General features: G+C 55.1%; 6 protein-coding genes across 6 annotated transcripts; 2 read left to right on the top strand and 4 right to left on the bottom strand.

Moving 5' to 3' along the window:
* Window positions 1-251: 251 nt before the first annotated feature.
* CORC01_09883 (uncharacterized protein) lies at window positions 252-3,296 on the bottom strand (the record flags this gene model as incomplete). The annotated part of the gene is made up of 2 exons (XM_022621512.1): window positions 252-2,923; window positions 2,984-3,296. The coding sequence occupies 2 exons, from the start codon at window positions 3,294-3,296 to the stop codon at window positions 252-254; spliced, it is 2,985 nt and encodes a 994-aa protein (XP_022471938.1).
* A 1,084-nt stretch (window positions 3,297-4,380) lies between these two features.
* On the bottom strand, window positions 4,381-5,656 carry CORC01_09882 (uncharacterized protein; the record flags this gene model as incomplete). The annotated part of the gene is made up of 2 exons (XM_022621511.1): window positions 4,381-4,986; window positions 5,048-5,656. The coding sequence occupies 2 exons, from the start codon at window positions 5,654-5,656 to the stop codon at window positions 4,381-4,383; spliced, it is 1,215 nt and encodes a 404-aa protein (XP_022471937.1).
* Window positions 5,657-6,415: 759 nt separating this feature from the next.
* Window positions 6,416-8,232, top strand: CORC01_09881 (uncharacterized protein; the record flags this gene model as incomplete). The annotated part of the gene is made up of 3 exons (XM_022621510.1): window positions 6,416-6,596; window positions 6,693-8,054; window positions 8,108-8,232. 3 exons carry the CDS (start codon window positions 6,416-6,418, stop codon window positions 8,230-8,232), a joined length of 1,668 nt encoding a protein of 555 aa, XP_022471936.1.
* Window positions 8,233-13,944: 5,712 nt separating this feature from the next.
* On the bottom strand, window positions 13,945-14,352 carry CORC01_09880 (uncharacterized protein; the record flags this gene model as incomplete). The annotated part of the gene is made up of 1 exon (XM_022621509.1): window positions 13,945-14,352. A coding segment is annotated over one exon (408 nt), but the record flags the coding sequence as incomplete, so codon positions are not given.
* A 696-nt stretch (window positions 14,353-15,048) lies between these two features.
* CORC01_09879 (uncharacterized protein) lies at window positions 15,049-16,366 on the top strand (the record flags this gene model as incomplete). Its single annotated transcript, XM_022621508.1, has 2 exons — window positions 15,049-16,055; window positions 16,120-16,366. The coding sequence occupies 2 exons, from the start codon at window positions 15,049-15,051 to the stop codon at window positions 16,364-16,366; spliced, it is 1,254 nt and encodes a 417-aa protein (XP_022471934.1).
* Window positions 16,367-19,032: 2,666 nt separating this feature from the next.
* Window positions 19,033-20,139, bottom strand: CORC01_09878 (uncharacterized protein; the record flags this gene model as incomplete). The annotated part of the gene is made up of 2 exons (XM_022621507.1): window positions 19,033-19,457; window positions 19,851-20,139. 2 exons carry the CDS (start codon window positions 20,137-20,139, stop codon window positions 19,033-19,035), a joined length of 714 nt encoding a protein of 237 aa, XP_022471933.1.
* Between the last annotated feature and the right edge of the window lie 2 nt (window positions 20,140-20,141).

The raw sequence follows: 20,141 nt of genomic DNA, 5'->3' as shown, positions 1-20,141 counted from the left end.
AAATCCCGTAAAAGACGCTCACAACCCAATCCGTCCACACCATAGTCCCCTCATCATCTCTCACCCTCATTTTGACCCCCGTGATTTTCCGCAACCTGAGTCGATTTGTGATGGCATATTCCATGTTTGACCTGACTCGATTGGAGATGGCGGCGTTTCCCATATTCAGCCTTAGTCGACTTGTGAGGGCCTGTGAGGAGCTTTCTCATCCGCTGCATAAGCCGCTGCTGCGCTGAGGTCCAAGGCTTGTCCTACATCCCGTGAGGTCCCATCATACCGCCCATGCCCTGCATCTGTTGCTGTTGCTGCTGCTGCTGTTGCTGCTGCTGCATCATCACCTGGTGTGCCCTACGCTGGGCAAGAACATTCTGAATCTGATTCTTTGCCTCCATCATACAGTTCCTCTTGAAGGCCTCCATCTGATCCTGCGGAATGTTCTCAACGGCGCCGCCGAATTTGGCAGCGAGATTGGCGATCTGCTTGTTGTATATCGCTTGGCCCTGGAGCTTGACTTGATTCGTCAACGCGTTATTGTTGTTCATAGCTTGTTGTTGCTGCATCTGCATCATGGCCTGCATGTTCATGTTTTGGCCATTCATCATGTTTTGCCCGCCGCCGGCCATTTGGCGCTGCATTGGGTTGCCCATCTGCGCCTGGAGCTGGGCCTGAAGCTGTGCTTGCATCTGCGGCGTCATTTGACCGCCGTTCATTTGATTGGCGCCCATCTGACTCAGCTGTTGGGCGTATCTCTGCGCCAACTGCTGATTCATCATGTTACTCATGTTGCCGCCCATATTGCCACCCATATTGCCGCGCTGCTGCTGTTGCTGCTGCTGCATCATCAGCCTATGCTGCATCTGCTGCTGCATGAATTGCTGCTGCTGCGGCGTCATCTGCTGGGGGTTTATGTTGCCGTTCATCATGTTGCCGTTCATCATGCCGCCCATGCCATTCTGCATCGCAGCGGCCATCTGCTGTTGCTGAATAGCTCGTTGTTGTTGAGCAACTTGGGCGGCAATCATGTTAGGGTTATGCGCAGCTTGCGGCATGGAACCCGGAGTACCCATCATAACGTGCTGGCCCATCTGGGAGTTTGACTGCATCATGTTGGGAGGTGGGCTTGCTTGATTCATACGAGGCGTTGCGGCAACCGCTGGCCGGGGTACAGGCGTGCCCTGCATATTTGGGGTACCGTGCTGTATGCGAGGTGTGGCGGCCTGGTGACTCTGCTGGCTAGCGCGAGCAGACATGCTGTGCGCCATCGGGACTCCACCAACGTTGGGAGGATGACCTTGAACGGCCGAGGGCGGGCGTGGAGGACTGTTGGCCATTTGAGAGTTGTTCTGCTGCATAGGTACAGCGCCGGGCATGGGAGACGACATGCTGTGGGGTGTGCCCTGTCTGACGACGGGAGAAACAGGAGGTTGAGATGCCTGAGAGAAGCGTGCCTGGGTCTGAGCCGGAACACCACTTGGTATTGGACCAGATGTGCCGTTGGGCATAGATACGTTCACCTGCTGCTGCTGTGCCAAGTTTGCCGCTGCGTTTTGATTGTTCTGAGCAGCTTGATTAGCAGCAGCCTTCGCAGCCATAGCCCGTTGTCTCTGCGCATCCCTCTGTTGCTGCTGCAGTTGTTGTTGTTGTTGTTGGTCTTGGCGAGCCTTGAGTTCCTGGGCCATTTGGTGTTCGCGCCGCATCTTCTCAGCTTCAGCCTGGCGCTGCGCTGCAATGACTGCTTGCTGCTCCTGCATCTGTTTTTGCTTCTCTTGTGCAAGCTGACGTTCTTTGGCAGCAGCCTCGACCTTCTCTTGCTCCTTTCTCTCCTCGTGCTCCCGTTTGATGTCGGCGATGACCTTGAATCGCTCGAACCTGGGCTCGAAAGTAGACACAACAGCCGGACCTTCTTTGTCTGCTGCATTGGCCCCACCTTGCGAGCCATTCGCAGCTGACGAGAGGCGCTCGTCCAGGATAAGCATATATCTCTCTTGGTCTGCCGCTGCAGCCTCGTCGGCAGCCATCTCTGCGACAGTTCTCTTGCGGGTTTTGGGCTGAGGGGGCGAGTCCGAATGTTGGGGATGTGCCAACGCATCAAGCAGAGAAATGGTCTCCTCCGTATCTCGAGTTGGCTCCAAGAAAAGAGGGGCGTTGGTCGCAAGTAAAATCTGTGACTCTGCTTGATAGATGTTGCTTCCATCAAGCTCCATCCGCTCGCGCTTTGGCTTCTTGGCGGGAGGAGGCATGCTGCCTGCGGTAGGAGTAGGCGGCACCATGGTTATCGGCGTTGATGGAGGCACAATTCCAGTGCCATCAACATTTCCTCGCGCGTCTGCCGCGCCCCGAGGGGTTGTAGCCTTTATCAGCAGGTCTGCCTGAAGACTTTCAGGCGTAGGGTGGAGAACTACGGTGAAAGTCTTGGGCTTTGCAGGCGTCTTGCTTTTCTGACCCTCGCCAGGCAGACTAGGTGCCGGCATGCTCTGCTTATCCTTCTCTTCTGCAGTTTTTGGTTTGGTGTCCTCCTGAGCGGCGGATGCAGCATCGGGTTGCGCACCGAGTGACTCTTTAGGATACGGAACGTATGGTGAAGGGACAATATATGGGTTGTGATTGTGAATTGAGGAGGGCACAACCTTGCTCGATGCCGACGTCGGTCGCTGGACTTCCTTCGACTGAGCTACCGACTTGTGGTCGTGGACCTGGACAATCAGGCATCCCTCGTAGAAAGGCACACCCGCATCTGAGAAGTATTCGATTAGATCATGAGGCACGGTGCGCTCGCGCAAGTGCTCCAGAAACAACCGCATCGGAGACTTGTATGGGAAAATGCCATCCTGCTGATCGAACCGGAAATGAGTTGCGTGCATATGTACGACTAGGGATGGCGCGTTGCCTGCGAACTTCTTTAAAATGTATTCATCCGTCACAACTGTCACCTGTCAGCATTGGTGTCTCTTTGGTGCTTACGGCAAGTCTAAAAGTGACTGACTGTATGGCAATGGCTGCGAAGGCTGGGCGGCTGCCATATCGCCGACAAGCGATGCCGACCGGAGTCCAACGCTATTCCTAGAAATGCGACTGCCTTGGGCCGACTGTTCACGGCGCGTGCGATTGATTGGCCGCGCTGATTGTAGGTTCGCGCCATTCGTTGCTGCGGAGTTGGGAGGTTTCTTTGTCGACATTGAAGGCGATGGCGATGATCGGATAGAGCTCGCTCCATTGGTTTGGATGCCAGGGGGCACAGGACGCTTGATCTTGGACGCGACAGAAGGCGGCTGAACCGCCGTCACAACTGGCGCCATATTTGCCGAATGGGGCGGCTAACGGAGCGCAGCAGGCCAGAAAGAGCGTCGCGTGGCTATTCTCCCACTGTCGAATGATGCCCGAAGCTGTGTCACAGGGCAATCATTGAAGGAGATATTCGGCTCGTCGATCGCGATGGGGTTACGGGGGTGGTCGAGCGGGTGGATGATGCGCGTTGACAAATCGAGTGACGTCGGCGTGGAGCAGGGTAGTTGTGGTCGAGGACGTGGTCGCAGTTGTATCGGATTTATCGTCAGCCAAGGATCAAGAAAGGAAGACGTTAAAATTCAGAAAAAAAAAGACGGTGGAAAAGATGCACAACAGCCCCGATGGATGGATTCCAAGCGTGTGGGGTTGAGATGTAGTCAGGCTTCCGCGTGAGTCGGAGGATGGCTGCCAGGAGCCGCCGCAAGTCTCCGAGACGGAGACGCGGGCGTGGAGCGAAGCAGAGCCTCAGGCAAAACCCCGGATAGACATGTACACGGACCACGGTGTCTGTACAGTGTGTAGACGGTACAATCTCACCACCCCACGAGTGCATCCGAATGGGAATTTGAAAACGCATTAAAAACCCGTTTTTACCTGTCCAAGATAGGAACCCTGGGGCTTAGGTCCATTCACTAGAGCGAGCTTCTTCGATTGTTTGGTTAGCCTTTTGGGCTGACGGCAGTTTAACTGGGGTTAATAACAATTGGGTTGCCTCATATCTTCTGCTTAGATAAGAAGGTGGTGATCATACAATTCGCTTTTAGTTCTTGTTCACAACCAAGAAAATTGGAACACCACTGGGGAAATTTGGATTGCCAATTAATTGCCAACACTGTAGGTAGCATTTAAATACCATGTTGATGACTGCAAGGCTGATACCGAGGTACAATTCAGCAAAATAAGTCACTACTAAAACACCTCATCTCGCGTCGCAACCGTCAATTACCTATCTGCTCGTGAAAACGTCACATGATGTCTCGTGGTATATACATGTACCAATCCAATAAAAACACACACATATTTCATATCCTTCCTGCCCTCCCATGGGATCCATCTCCATATTGGAAGTCTTCGTTTATACAGTGGAGAGTGTATTTACTCCTTGCCCTGGACACGGCGGGCCCAGTCGTCATGGACCCGCATGCCGTCAACGACGACAACGCCTCGGCCACGCCCAACGCGGTCCGATCGCTGCCACCACTTTTCTTCCTTACCAGGCCTCTCTGCCTCGGATTCGCTATCAGCGAGACCACCGTCGCCACCCTCGGCACCCACGACGAGAATGATGTCGTGGCGCAGCCAGGTCTGTAGGTTAGAGACCAGGGCCCCATTTTCGCCCGCTAGAGACTCCTGAAGATAGATGATCTCGGGCTGCAGATGGCGAAGGATATGCGTGTGGCCGTTGGCAGTGGTGAAAGGCATCACCATGGTCTCCTTCTCAACCAAGGCCAACGCCTGGGAGTAAACGGCGTTGAAGGCGGGGTTTGCAGGCGAAGGGTTCATCAGAGGACTTTTGGACGACTCCTCTCCAGGCGTTTGGGCTTGATGGTGCTCAATGTTTGAGAAGGACGAGCTCAACGACGGCGGCGGAAGATTACTGGTAGATTCGCCAGCCGACTCTTTCAGACCCGGCGCATAAATCAAAACGAAGAGCTTGATGTCGTTGAAGTTGGTGTAGCGCGGGATATGCGACAGAATGGACTAAAGGAGAGTCAGTGAGGCGCTCCAGAAGCGACAGTGGGAAAGTGAGAGGAGGGCTTACGGCGTGTTCATGGAATCCATCTTCGTCAAAGTCGTCGCCATGGTTGTCGGCAGATACGACAATGGCAACGGTCCTACGTCGTTTGCTGGGGTCTCTGGGCCCGGAAGACCGTTCTTTTCTGGCATCCGCTTCCTCGGACCATGTCTCATGGTCGGCGTAGGCATTCTTGTCTTCCTCCCTGATAGCGGCCAAGGCCCTACCAGCTGCAGCACCGGCTGCCGCGACACCGGCAGTCACAGTCTTCCCGGCAGCGTCAAGGAACTGCTGTGGGCTGGGCGTGCGCCTCAATGCGCCAGACATCCGCGCTCCCCATCCATCCCCAGGCACATCCCGGGATACGTCAGCCGTGCCATACGTTTCGGTTCCCACGTTGCTCGATGGAGGCTTGGGCCCTCTTGAAGACCCGTACGCAGGATTGTCGCCATAGTTTGCATTGTCGTAGTCGAGATCGGGGTATTGCTCGCTCTCGGGCGTGTCGTCTTCATCTTTGCGCTGACTCCATACCCAAGCCGCGAGGCCAACTGTCGCAACAGTCACGGTGACCGCAAGCGGTACCCAATGACTCCAAACCCCTCGCCTCCGAGAATTCTGATCGTTGGGCCACGACATTTAGTTGGACGCAACCATTGCACTAAGGCACGTAGCCCAGGTATAAGAGATGTGGGGTTTGCGTCGAGGTATCCGAGCTTCTTGAGCTTCGTAGAACGGGTCAGGCGGTCGCGTAGGTGACAGGGCTAATTTGTTCGCAGAATCGCCAATGGTATCGCAATCGTTGATATTGCGCCGTTGTCTGTCTTTCAATGTTGTCAAGAGACAGGAAATCGCAAATGGGGGGGTGGGCTACAGATCACCCACTTATCGCGAGCTCGGGTGGCTGGTCTTGGGGGGACATCAACATGGGGGGAATGGCAAGGAGTCGGTACCGGCCAGGGAGGTATCGGCATCCCGAGGATGGCCGTGTTAGCATTGGTTGCCGGGCCAAAAACTCTCACCTGCCTTCCAAGTTGACGGCTTGTCAGCCAAGGTGATTGCCGGACCGAGGATGTGCCGGCAATCACGTGGATCATCCCACCTTGATGCGCGACGTCAAAGGTGGGTCCCTGTCAATCGAATTACCTGCGGTAGCGTCGCGGGTCGGTTTTTGGCGATGACTCTTTCAGCGCGAGGCAAAATATCTAAGAAAAAGGTTACTGAACCGGCATTGGTGTGGGCAGTGCGAAAAGAAGCAGATCCACGCTACAACTAAGCGCAGGAAGAATCCTTCTTGCATCGTACATCTCACCAAATCCAGTTTCAGGCTTTCACACCCCAGCGTCTCTTATTGCAGTCGCTTGTCGCAAACGCGGTACCCCGCCAAATCACATCGAGATGCCCCACGCTGTGTCGATGCCCTCGCCAGGGCTCCAAGCCTTGGTTCTTTGCGGTCCGGGATCTTCATTCCCGACTTTCACTTCGAATCCCGATGAGAACCCCAAGGCGCTCTTGCCCATCGCCAACAGGCCCATGGTTTGGTATCCCGTCGACTTCTGCTATCGTATGGGCATCACAAGTAAGTGCCTGCGGCCGGTCTGCATCCATCGCCAAGCTCATTTTGAGCCCCTATTCTAGCCATTAGCAATGATTTTCATGAGACTGACCATTGTAGACATCACTCTCATCTGCCCGGCATCTGCAGAGGCAGCGATCACCACTGCCTTGAACACCAATCCTTATTTGACGGCACTTCCCCTGCCTAGACCAGACATCCTCGCCCCCAAGGACCTGGACCAGACTACAGGCACGGCTGAGATCCTCCGTCTGCCAGAGGTCAGGGAGCTCGTAACCTCTGACTTTGTCGTTCTCCCCTGCGATCTCATCTGCGAGATTGCCGGCGAGAAGCTGCTACAGGCATGGATGGTCAAGGGCGCCAGCATGTCGGACCTTCTAAGCGCGCCAAAGTTTTCAGGAAGTAAACAGAGCCCCTTCAGCGGCGGCTTAGGCGTTTGGTACGAGACGAAGACAGCGACCCCAGTCAAAGGAGAGGAGACTGACTTCATCGCCGTAACACCTTCCACTCCCTCCCCCGTCGCTCCCCCCAAAGGATCATTGCTTCCTAACCTCTCGAATCTCGTGTGCTCTATGCCCACGGACTCTCTGAAGGATCTCACAGAGGAGAGGAAAGGGCTTCCTGTCCGCCGTGGTCTTATGCGGAGCCACCCTGGGATAAGAATGCTCACGACGCACAGAGACGCGCACCTGTACATCCTCCCGAGATGGATCATGGACTTTGTTGAAAAGAACGACCGGTTGGAGAACATTGGCGAAGACGTCATTGGATGGTGGGCCAAGGCCAGTTGGCAGAAGGGTCTTGCGGGAAAGCTCCACCTGGACGAGGTTCTGCGCAAGGAGGAGGACAACGACGATGACGACGACGATTCACTACAGGAGAGCACTACGTCACCGCAGGATGATGACCCTGAAGAGCTGCGACTCAGCAGAGGCATCGAGGACAACGCCATCGATGGGAAAGACTTTGATGGCACAAACCCTCAGGGAGCGGCGCTCAAGGTGCCTCCAATTATCGCCTACGTGCATCCTTCCCAAGCCGACGCACCAATGATACGCCGCGTGGACACAGCGCAGTTGCTCCTCAACGTATCATTACAGCTTGCCAAAATCCCTTCAGTGGAGGAAACTGGCAGTGAGGCAACATCCCCTTTCGCACACGTCAAGAAGGTGGCGTATCCGGAGGGTGTCAAGGGTCGAACGACAATCACAAAGGCCGACAGTCTGGTCGGGGAGAACGTCACGGTGGAGGAAAAGGTGGCGATCAAAGAGTCCGTCGTCGGAGCCAGCTGTCAGCTCAAGGAGGGGGCCAAGTTGTCACAGTGTTTGCTGATGGAAGGTGCCGTGGTGGGCAAGAACTGCAAGCTCACAAGATGCATTCTTGGCAAGCGATGTGTCATTGGGGATGGGTCAGTCCTGACAAACGTCGAAGTTCAAGAGAACTTGCTTGTTGAGGCCAGGAGTAAGTACAACCACGTCCCACGCAGTATGTGACCATAGCTGACCTTGCTTTAGCCGAGGAGAAGGACACTAAGCTCATGAGTTCCGATGGCTTGGAAGCCACCGAGGAGGAGATGCAGGGAGTGCTGGAAGACATGGACAACGAGATCATGGCCCAGAACGAGGAGGCAGTGGAATAGACTTCAGGCATCTCTTCGCCGATCAAGCCTCGCTGCAAACTGCGACTGGATTCATTGGCTGAATTTTAATTTTCCGTGATACATCATCTTCTATCTTACGCTGACCTTGGACGCCATTCTAGAACATCGTATACATCACCCGGAAGGACCAGCAAGCAACCCTGACTGATCGGGGAGCGAAAGTTTTGTACCAGCCACCATGGAGGACGAGCCAATGTTCACTAGGCCGAACCCGAGGACGAGAGTCGGACGAGGAAGACAACTGCCGTGCAATGCGGGAACCTGATGCCGGAGGTACTCGAGGACATCGGACGTCCCTAGTTGAACTATAATACTGGTCCGGTGAATACTGGTCCGGTGGAACGGTATCCATCAGATACCTCGGGGAAGCCGGGCAGCATCCGGTAGACATTCACCGAAATCGCGACGGTGGGCTGGAGAGGTTCGCGGAAACGACGGGAGCCAAACCCTCTCGCGCGTCAAAGGTACGAAGTGGATCTCGCCGCCGCCCACAACATTCCTGAAGCTCGTGTAAGTCCTCACTTTCGGCCAGTTCGTCAGGGGCATGTCTTAGGAAGCTTCTGGATCGATTGGGAATTCCTGGGGGGGTCGAGGGGGCATTTTGGTTCGGCAAGAAAAGAGGCGAAACTTCGAATGAGGCTTTTTCATGGTGGTCTGACTGCAGTAGCATGTGTAAACTAGGGAGCTGGTGAGCCCTCAAAGTGGAACGAGTTTCTCTTGGGACATCACATGAAGTGTTGCCAATAGCTTGCAGAAACTACGGAACAGCGTCCGAAAACCCCTCAATCGGAACGGTCCAAGGCAATGGTTCATCCCCCAGAGTTTCCCCTCCTCTCCTCCCAAAAGCTGCAGAAGAGGGAAATCGCACGAAGAACCCCCTTGATCTCCTAACGCCGGGCATGGTGGACGAGCTATTTGCCCATAACTTTCTCTCAGATGCACGCCAGGGGCAAGAGACACACACACACACACATGCACACACACACAGAGAGAGAGAGATGGACTCAGGGGAGCCTCTGTAGAATCAGCCCATCTGCCAGGGGCAAACTGATTCTGCAAGGATCACCAATATTGGGGCCACTCGAGAGGCCCGAGGAGAGACATCAGTAGATGATGCTACGGTCTAAGCGGGTCTAGCGTGTCCCCCGACGTCGATATCGGGAATTTGCCTGCTGCTGATGGAAGTGACAGGTCACAAAAGACTCGGGACATTGTCATCTGTTCGTGCCAAGTTGGCGGGATATGTAGTTCGCCGACACTGCCTGGCCTTGTCCCCAAATGTTCAAGGGGGGCGAGATGTGGGAGTCCATTGAGAGAGAGAGGGGGGCCAAGGGGACTGATGATGGGACTCTAGTGTAGCATCTGGATCGCAAGTGCCTTGGGGTAGTACAGAGATCGGTTTTGAATCCAGGCTAACATGGTTCAAGCCCAACCAGACGGCGGCGGCGGAGGTGGGAAAGAGGGGACCAGAGGAAGTGTGAGATTGCTAGAGAGAGAGACAGAGAGAGAGATAGAGAGAAAGATGCAGAGCTAGGAAGAAGGGAAAGACAGAGGGTGGACGGGGCGAGAGGACGGCCCAGCTCCGGCCAGGAACGCGGGTTACGCGGGCCACGATGGTGAGACCCAAACTGCGTCGCTCGCGCGAGAATTGTTGCGTTCCTCGTGGGAAGTCGTGGCAAGGCAAAGACTTCTTTTTCCTTGGGAAACAATGGGAGACACTTCCCGCGCGTCCTGATTGGGGACGGGCGTCTCTCACACATAACGAGCCAAGGGGTCAACGTGAGCATTCCTCTCGCGTGTGCCAAGTACAAGAAAAGTAAAGATATTTTTTGCTGCGTGGATATGTGTGTGTGTGTGTTTGTGTGTGTGTGGGTGAAGCCTCACACAAGACTCAAAAAAGACAGGTCTCGTTTGACACGCGTTGTGGAAAGGTAAGGTCTATGAGAAAGCGGAGGAGCGGAATCACTGGCGGCGAAAAGCCGTAGAGAACCTGGTGGAAAGTCAATCCGTTTGAACCGGTAGTGCTGTGTCACCTTTTTTTTCCTCTTCCCTTGCCCATCTCTAGACTCTCTCGGTGGTGGACTAACGGCCGAAGGTTGCTAGACTGGCCTTTCTTGGCCGCCGCCTCGTTCAAGGGGCACAAAACATGGGCCACTAACGTTGGAGGCGCGATGGGGGGTGGTTTTTTCTTTGAAATCGCACGAAGTTTGGAAAAGAATGTGGCGGCACCTGGAGGCACCTGGAGCAGAGGCTCATGTGGCCGACTTAGAGCCGCGGGGGAAACAGCAGGAAAGTCTAAAGGTAGATGTCGATGAACGAATCGAGTTAGCCACGCTGGGATTGTCATGGGCTGAACGGTTATGAAGTAACGTCAATGTCGCGCTTTGTTCTCGAGTTGGTGGTCAAGATTGGACGATGGCGGGGGTGGTTGTCGTGATGATGATCGTCGACCGTTGAACCAAACCCTTCCCGACGGCCCCAGAGAGCGAGAGAGACGTTCGTCCGGAATAGTTGTCGTATAATAAGCTTTGACTTGATTGGATTGGATGTGTGTGAGAGGCTGGGCGGACGGGGGGGCAACCTTGCGAGGGTAGGGAGCCAAGAGCCGACGCCAGGCATACACCACGATCACACACACATACACACGCACACAAATCCACATCTCCCGGCTTCCCGTCAGCGCTCCGGTGATACTAGTAGAGGGGCAGTGAAGGGGACCCTATTCTGGGCGTCTATTCAACAATAGTTCCTATCTTGGTGTGAGATAGCGAGTGCGGATGTTTCTTTCTCCACGTCTGCTGCATGGCTCGTGTCCCTCCTCCTGCCAGGCCGGGTGATCAGCGAGGTATTTGGCAGCAGAAAGAAAGATCGGGGTTGCTCGTGGGCCATGACGACGATCGGCGCGGGATGGGAAATCCGAAAGAGACAGAGAAAGAGGGTAAAAATGGCATGGGGGAACCGGGACATGGGCAACCCTGTTCACCTGAGCGACAGTCTCGGGTTCGGCAGCTTGACGTCGATCATAGATGGGCGAACAGACTGCAGCTCGACAGGGGGATGAGGGAAAGTGGGTAAATATTGACAGTTTCTCTTGGCTTGGCGATACAGATATGCGTGCTGGGTTGTGCGTATTTGCCCATACGGATACCTCGCCGGCTATTGGAATTGGGCAGTGGGCCACAGATATGGAGACACTCATCCAGAAAAAAAAAAATTTTGACGACCAAGAGCGAGAGAGAGCGAGAGAAACACACGGACAAGACGGCAGACGCACGGATTTTCGGGTGCCTGATTTGGACTGGGCGGGCTTGCGGACGGGGAGAGAGGGAAGAGAGGCTGTTCAGCGGGGATCCCTTCGGACGGACGCGCCAAGTAGCGCGCGTTAGACGCCACTTTTGCTAACGCTGAGGGCTCCCCGACGCTAGCAATTCTCGCTTGTTTGCCCTTTGCTGTCAATATGTTCATGTTTTGAAGGGTCCCTTCCATCTGTTCAGTTCTGGCTCTACGGGATATCAGTCCGTATCAGTTCTGGCGTCCCCGGAGCTGGAGCCGTAGGTTGAATCCTCAGCATCGGAGGCTAAGGTTAGTCGACAGGTAGGTCAAAGCTCGTCGTCCCAAGGATCGGACGACGTGCAGGAACGTGCAGCAGCGCCGGTGACCAGCCCAGACTGAGCAGACTGACGGCGAGCCACCATTGCCCAACACTGACGGAAGCTCTGGGGAGGTGAGGTGAAGGGGATGTAGAGCATCTCGTCGGGCCCTGGGGCGTGGACAGCATGAGAGTGATGCGCGACAAGGGTCATGGCCGAGGAAAAAAAGAGAGAGAGAGAGAGAGAGAGAGAGAGAGAGAATACCTGCGGCTATGGTGACGATGACGGAGGGGTGCGACGGGGTGGTTACTGATGAGGCGCCCTGCCCTTGTCAATGATCTCTGGGGTCTAAACATGGATGGTCAATGGTGTCTGAATCCGTCCCCGCTTTTCCTTTCAGGCGTGCTGCGTGCCTTGATCGTCTTTGGGGGGGGTTGTCATGTTCCCATTGTGTCGAGGCTTTTGAATGGGGGGAGGGTGAGCGAAGGATGGATGACATAAGCACCCACACAGCGCCTCATCAAAGGCCACATAAGCTGGGAACCAATGAGATGAGGGATCAACGGCAGGCATCATCGGCGAGTCTTGCCAATTGGCCGATCTGGTTGGTTGAGAGGACGTGTTTCTGCCTTTCTACCGCCAATTCGCCAATTCATCCCGTCCTCTTTCTTTCTCTCACTCTATCGAGCTCACACACACACACACACATACACACCCAAACACAGTGAGAGGAGCCGCCAGGCGTGCGCGCGCGCAAGAGAGAGAGAGAGATAGAGAGACAGAGAGACAGAGAGACAGAACAGAGAGAGAAGCGCTATCAACTCTCACATCACCTAATAGTCAGCCCGTCTTCAACTTACGGTAGGGCCCTGACTCAAGCGCCCCGAGTCGGACGATAACTTCATCGCTCCATCATTTTTGCCTCTCCCTCTCAACCTCTCTGCTCTCTATCTCTGCCGATAGCCTCGGTGCCTCTCACACACATTCCGGTCATTCTTACTCGTTTTGGTCTTCCCGCAGTTCTAGTCCCCTCTGGCTTGGAGTCCGTCTCCTTCAGATTCTCTCAATATTTGCTTTTTGCACATCTCTCATCTGCATCGTCCCTGTTTCAGCGCCTCTTTTCCTCTCTCTCTCTCTCTCAAAACAGCAAGAGGAAGAGGTTGAGACGACTAGCCATGCCGTACCAAGTGAAATGTGCATGCATACCTTACGTCAGGTCAATCTTCTTGCAGTTCACTGTGCGAGCTCCGTCCGCGATGGCGTGCCGAATCGACCGGGGTTGGCAGCGCCGGACTGCTAGGTTTTTGCTTTTCTCACATCTTCTCTTCCTTCGCGTCCTGCGGCCTGGTCTTCAGGCCTTGGTCACTTTTCACATTTTCTGCACTGTGTCTCAAATGCACCACCATTCATCTTCCGTAGTCGAGAAAGAGGGGGGTGGGAGAGGTGGACGGCCTGTACCTGATGTCTCACACCACAGCTGGCCAAATTCTCGGCCACTGAGCACCGTACGTATCAAGTTATCAGTCTTTCCATTCCTTGACAGGCGTGTCTCCATTCCCCAAGGTTACACCCATTCAAACATGTACCCAGATGCTGAGAGACATACACGGCAGCCCACCACGTCTGGGCGTCTCCACTCTCTCTCTCTCTCTCGGCCTCCCGTCCGTCCAGTCTCCCCCTCCTATGTCACACATACCACACGCTCTCTCTCTTCTGTCTCTCTCTCTCTCTCCTCTCTCGAACCCCACCACCACCACCACCACTCCCACCGCAGCTGTCTGCCCCGCTCACCACGGGATGTTTTGCCGCGGTGCCATGTACCTTTGATGGCTAGTTAGCTAGCAGAAAACTTGAAGACGCGTTCTTGTTCCCACGTCTGACAATGGAGCCTTCCGGCCTCCCTGCTTCTTTTCGAGCTCACCAGTGGAAGTCTACCGTCGGTCTCGCTATGCTTGGCCATCCAAATCTGGAGATGGAGGCACAGAGCAATAGAGCCATGTCTCCAAGACTCGAGAGTGTGGATGCCGCAACCATCCTGCCCCCTTGTCGTCCATCATCCTCACCCTTCACCAACCCGCGATCCTTGACAAGCCAAAGCGGTTCATGCAGGTACTCTTTCTTCTTCGTCGATGCTACCCCCGGCTCTCCGAGTCTCCAGCTGCCTGGCAGTCCCTCGGCCGTGGTCGACCCCGGTCAAAGTTGACTCGATCACTACGAATCCCCCCCCGACAAGGGTAAATCCACCAAAGCTGCAACCCAAGATAGAGTAGGCCTTGGTTGTCTGGGCTTGACGAATGGGTACAAGGATCATGATGCATCCCAGCAGACCCAAACTTGGACTCGGCTGTGTACCCTGCCAGTTGCTCCAGATTTGGACTCTTTGCTTTCTCAACTCAGAGCCCCATGCAGACAGGCATAGCCCTGAGCCTGCCTTGCGTCTGTCTTGTCCTCTCTCACTCTCTTTCGCCTGCCGTGCTGGGGTCAGAATCGTAGGCGAGAAGAGCAACTGGCTCGAGCGTTTTTGGATCAACAGCTAAAGCCGCCCAGAGCACCGTACCTGGTTCAGCTTATCCATTGATCTGACACCTATATGTACGTGGGTCTGCGTTCATGAACCGGGCGATCGTCTCATTGTTTCTCAGGGACGACGAAACATACTGGACTGAACTAGACTGAACCCTCCTCCCGCCGCAAGAAACGCTCTTCTGCTCTAGACCCTCACCATCTCTACTCGTCCATAGATCGGTGGATCCCGCGAAGGAGATTAGAGCCTTGTTGCCCACCACCACCACCTCCACCACCTCCTCCTCCTCCACGCCCATTCTTCCCACATCTACACCCCCCGGCTGGCTTTTCCAACTCTCCCTCCCACGCTCCACTCCACCTCCACTATCACGTACTCAGACCTCGATACATTCCTATCTGGGGCTCTCTGTCTCTCCCGGCTGGTGTATTGATGACACTATTTCCCCAGAGGTGAGGATATACCTGTCCATCACTCTTTAGGGGCGTCATCTTCATCTCCGTCCCCCTCCGTCCCACGATATAATACTGCCTCGACTGCTCACCTGTGGAACGTTTCCATTATCCCATCATTCTTCATCTTACTTTTAACCGGACAACTCGCTCCCTCTTGAGAATCGAACTCACACCCTCTCTCGAACAACAGCGAGTAAGCAACAACAATCAACAACACACTCACACAATGATGTCGCACTCGCACCTCTGGCAACAGGAGCAGGACCACTCCATGGAAGGAATCATGGACTCCTTTGCCCCCGAGACCAGCTTTAGCTTTGACGGTTCCATGAGCTGCGGGACTACAACACCAAGCTTCTCTGCCGCCTCCTCCGTCTACGACCCCAACGGTCCCTTCACTCCTCGCTCTGACCGCTCAACACCTCACGATCACAGCCAGTCCAGCATTGACTTTGACCCTTCCTTCTCCTCTCATAGCTCCTTCTCCTTCGACCATGCCCCATCACAAGATCCCAAGGGCTACTTTCCCAAGCCCGAGGAGGTGAAGATCCAGATGCCCATGCAGTATGCCTCAACACATGTTACTCCCTCAAGGAGGCAGAGTGCCGGGTACGGCATGGAGCATCTCGACTACAACACAATGCTTCACGTCACCCTCAACTCCCACTGTATGCCTGGCATGTCCTCGCCTCATCAGCACCAGCATCAGCATCAGCACCACCAACACCACCACACAGAGCAGTACTCGCTCCACCCCGAGCTGAGCTCGTCGCCCTTTGTGATGCCGACTCCTCACCGTGGCCTCCCGAGCTCCACGCCCAGCAACGCCCATATCTGGTCCTGTAGCAGCGAGAGCCCCATCATGATGTTCGGCAACGAGGCCACGCCCTCAACCTCGCCCCTTCAGGCCATGCACGGCGCCGTCAAGCGCGAGACCACAAACTCCCCTGCCCCCCTCCGCTCCCCCTCTTCGGCAGCCGCCTACCACCGTCAAGACCCCAGGCGCAAGCTCTTCGCCGAGGTCCAGCGCAAGACCCTCGCCCTCCAGAAGAACCAGAATGACATGGAGGCCCTGCGGCAACTGAGGTCGATCCAGGTCAACCAGGACGGCTCCGTCCTCGAGTGCGGCTCAATGAAGGTCCGCCATGTAGCGCCCAGACGGGAGCGGTGCACATATCCCGACTGCACCAAGACGTTCAAGAGAAAGGAACATCTCAAGCGACACTTCAAGGCGTAGGTTTACCCGTCACTTCCCCAACTTACTATACACAACTTTATCTAACAATACGTTCTCTAGTACCCACGAGAAGGAGGTTGAGCTCTACACGTGCCCCGCAACAAATTGCAACCACGTGTTCAAGGAGCGCCGCGACAACTTTGTCTCCCATCTCCTCCTCCACAAGCAGGGCAAGAGCAGCAGGACGCCGTACAACGAGAAGGCGGCCAAGCTCTACGACGAGATGTGCCTGCAGAGCAAGAGCCGCAAGCGGGTCAAGACGGGCACCAGCTCAAGCCCCAGCAGTAGTGGCAGCAACAAGAACTGAGCAAGACGTTTCGCACTTGGCTTGTTCTGCTGCTTGCTGCTAGAGTGAGACACACAGGGCATCACCGAACCGGGGGTCGGTATGTCGACGTTTCTTGGGGGAGGGGAGGGGGGAAGCCGTTCCGGCCGAGAAAGAGGGGCGGAACCCGCCGCCCATTCGGGAAAATTCCCATGGCGATAGGCTGCCTCGTCTGTCTCTGTCTTGTCCAAGACACACAGTCCCAACGCCCGCGCACGCCACGCTGCATGTTGCGCATCCTTGCAACATGCTGCAACAAACACAAATCATTCTTTTTTTTTTTTTCCAACCTGTAATAATTCTGTTGCACGAAAAACCTTTTTTGGGCGTACATTCTGGCAAACCGTTTGGGTATTTTGTCCACCTGTTACTTGTCATCCTGCTGTATGGATTTTATTTTCCTTTTGGATTTCTGGGAGAGGATGCTTTTGCTTATCAGAAAAACCAACCTATCGGAGATTCATCAACATCCTCCCCTACGCAACGACGTTACATGCATTTTTTACGATTGCCGCGGAGAAATATCACCCACACACACACTCACACACAAACACACACACACACTTCACCTACTCACACAAAAAACTCAAAAGATTTACATATATTCTTAACGATTGAAAGTCATCAAAAACGAACTAGTATGAGCCTAAAAACGGCGGGAGTGGGGGAAAAGGAAAAGGCGGATACCAAAGGGAGGGAGGGAGTGTTGGTCTTGGCGCGAAACTGGGAGGAGGTGGGGAATGGAGGCCAACTGTCTTTGTAACTACCCGCGGTGATGTTCGCAGGGTTCAAACGGCGAAAATTTCGGGGGCAACGGAATTTGGGAGGCGGCGGCCTATTACTCTGTACTGGATAACCACAACGTACTTGTTGCGAGGATTGAAGATCACTTTTTTATTTTTTACACGCACGTTTTATTTTGATATGATGAATTGTCACCACCATTGTGAAGAGAGAAGAATATGAAGAGAAATCAAAACCATCTTTTCACAGCTGGGGAGGTTCTTGTCACTACTACCTACGTCCATGGCAGTCTACGGTTCGTTACGAAAAGATAGGCTAAGTTCCGAGAGCCATGTACGAATACGTGCGACCGCAATGTTTCTATCACATCTCCCCTGCATGACGGACTTGACAGGTTGTTGGGGAATCAAGACGACTCAAATTATACCTTCAGCTGCGTCTTGCATCCCCAATCTAGACCGAAAGCAGCCCAGTTTTGCCCATGGAAGAACAAAAAAAAAAAACTTGGAAGAAGACATACTGTACAGCATGCAGTACTGCTGCTTGCTACGGATACTGTTGGTGATATCTGATTTGCTTCCTCCCCGGCCCCCGGCCCCCCGGCCCCCCACTCCCCACAGATCTAGTAGGATCACTATCTTGCGTGTAATCTCTAGCAGCGTTGTATTCTGGCTGTAATCATTGACGAAAGCCCAGCTGAAGTGAGCTCTCGTTCCCTATCTCGTCTCGGTAGGTGACCTTGCTGATCACCGTTCGGGCTACAAGACTTCCCCACCCCGAGGCGGCATGTGTCCAAGAGAATGAAGAGACATGTCCAAAAAGGGGAGGGGGGGGTTGTTCAAAGTTCAAGATCAAGGCACGGCCAGAGCGAGATAGGTATGCTTGGCGTCGCTCTCTTTGCAAGGCCACAAGCGCTCTTTTTCCTTTCCTCCCCCGCCAAGGATAACGTCGGACCTCAGAGGAGCTAGGCTCCGTTCATGGTGCAGGGCTAGGCAGGACCTTTTTTGTTCTTTCCGCCTGATCGTGACTGGACGATCCGGGACGCGAGTTGAGAGCCGGAGCGGCCGCGGGGGGGAAAGTTAGGGATGGGGAAGGAAGCAAACGGCGCGGTTCAGGCCGTCAGGGTTTGGAAAGTGTGGATGTTCTGGCCAGATTAGGATAGGGATGCGCGTAACAAGAGTCTTTGTCTAGTGTATCCCGTCGTCGACATCTCCCGTTTTGCAGGCAAGCTTCCGTCATCGGGAGTACGTCCCGCGCGAATCGGGACGGACGACGAGATCACGAAATGGGATTGGTGGGAAAGCAGGGGCGCCGTACAGAATGCCTAGTCCTCTGGAATCTAAGGGCCCCCTTAACGGGTCAAAAGGCAACGACCGACTGAAATGATGGAATGGACAGGGATTTACGATCAGAGGCAGGGGGGACCAGGGGAGGGGGGCGAGCGAAGGGGAGAGAGAGAGAAAGCAGGGTGAATAGCCGATGCTTGATAGGCAGAAAGAAAAAAAAGAGCCGGATTCGGTGGTTCAACGCAGGCCCCTACCCCCCCGAACGAGTGACTAGCAGCAGGACGACGTGACATGACAGGAAGTGCAATGCACGGGAGAGAATTCTCCGTCTGGTTTGTTTCGAAACGGTCGTGGACTCGTGGTTGGTCGGGAGAGGCAGCGGCCACGAAGACGCCGTGTAACTATTTCCATATGGTTTGACTAGACGGGGCTCGCTTGATTGGCGATGAAAGAGAAAGAGAGAGAGAGACGGGCCGAAGGCGACTGCATGGCAATGAAAGACAGGAACAGCAAATTGAATCAGGAACGCGGTGCTACTGCTGCGCAAAAGAGAAAGAGTGAGAGAGAGAGCGAGGGAAAAAGACACTCATCTCAAAGAGTGAGACTGCTATCTCGGTGCTACGGGCGCAAGTGTGTTTGATTAAGCAGCAGCAGAGGTCCTTGGCTCGAATTGAGAACCCTCCCCCCAACCCTGGCAATGCCCCAGAACTTGTCCGAACGGCCGTTCCGGTGCAACCTTGGGAGAGAGACGACATGAGGCGAGGTCAGCTGATGGTACAGCTGAAATCCAGGGCCAGAGCTTGGTAGGGTAGTAATGCATCCAGACAGCCCAGTCAGGCTGGCCTGAGCGTCGGCATTCGGAGCCTGTGCGACCCTGTCAACCCGTCGATCTTGACCATATTCTCGGGACACAGCAGGGGGGGGGGGGAGGGGGAGGGGGTCTTCGGGGTCGTCGCCGTCATCGTCGTCGTCGTACAGGAACCCCTCCCAGGAGAGGTTTGGCGGCGGCGGCGGCGGCGGTGCCGCTGCTGCTGCTGCTGCTACTGCTCGTGCGGGATGTCAGTGTTCCACTGAAGATGGTAAATCTCCGCTGTCGGTTGGCAAGCTACAGCATGCAGGAGTGCAGGACAATGATGGGTAGTCGCGTAGTATCGGAGCAATTTGTCAGGCAGCTTGCATACCTACCCTTCCCCTTCCCCCTGACGGACGAGAAGCACAGCGTCGCAGGGGTAGTACCTAGGATGCAGCCCGTCGGATTCGGGTTCGGGCAGCTGCTGCATCTGGCGTGCTGCAGCATCTCATCGTGCAGAGACATGGCAGTGGCCCCCCCCCCCCCCCCCCCCCCCCAACCCCCCCAGCCACCCCCGCCGCCGCCCGCCGGGCGGAGGAGCAAGCGAAAAAGTCCGACGGCGCGGCGCCGCGGGACGCAAACAAACCACACCACCCAGTCCTCCTTCCGTCTCTCTCGTCCTCGCTGCGCTCGGCGGCGCTCCGCGGGGGGGGCGCCCCCGGGGCGGGAAACGTGTCAAAACAAAGGCTCCCAGGCGACATGTAGGCGGCATGCTCGTGAGAGTCCGGCCAGGCTGGGTAGCGTGCGGTGAGGGACGACGTCTTGACAAGCAAGATGCGGCAGCGCAGGGGTTCTTGGTAGTGAGAATACCCCTCCAAGCAAGCTGCGGTGGGTGCGGAGTCAACGATCAGGCCATACGGACATTGGCGCCACATCG

The sequence above is a fragment of the Colletotrichum orchidophilum genome (genome assembly GCF_001831195.1).
Source record: "Colletotrichum orchidophilum strain IMI 309357 chromosome Unknown Scaffold_93.1, whole genome shotgun sequence".
Classification (NCBI taxonomy): Eukaryota; Fungi; Ascomycota; class Sordariomycetes; order Glomerellales; family Glomerellaceae; genus Colletotrichum; species Colletotrichum orchidophilum.
The sequence above is the reverse complement of the archived record's forward strand: the minus strand, read 5'-3'. Positions and strand labels throughout refer to the sequence as shown.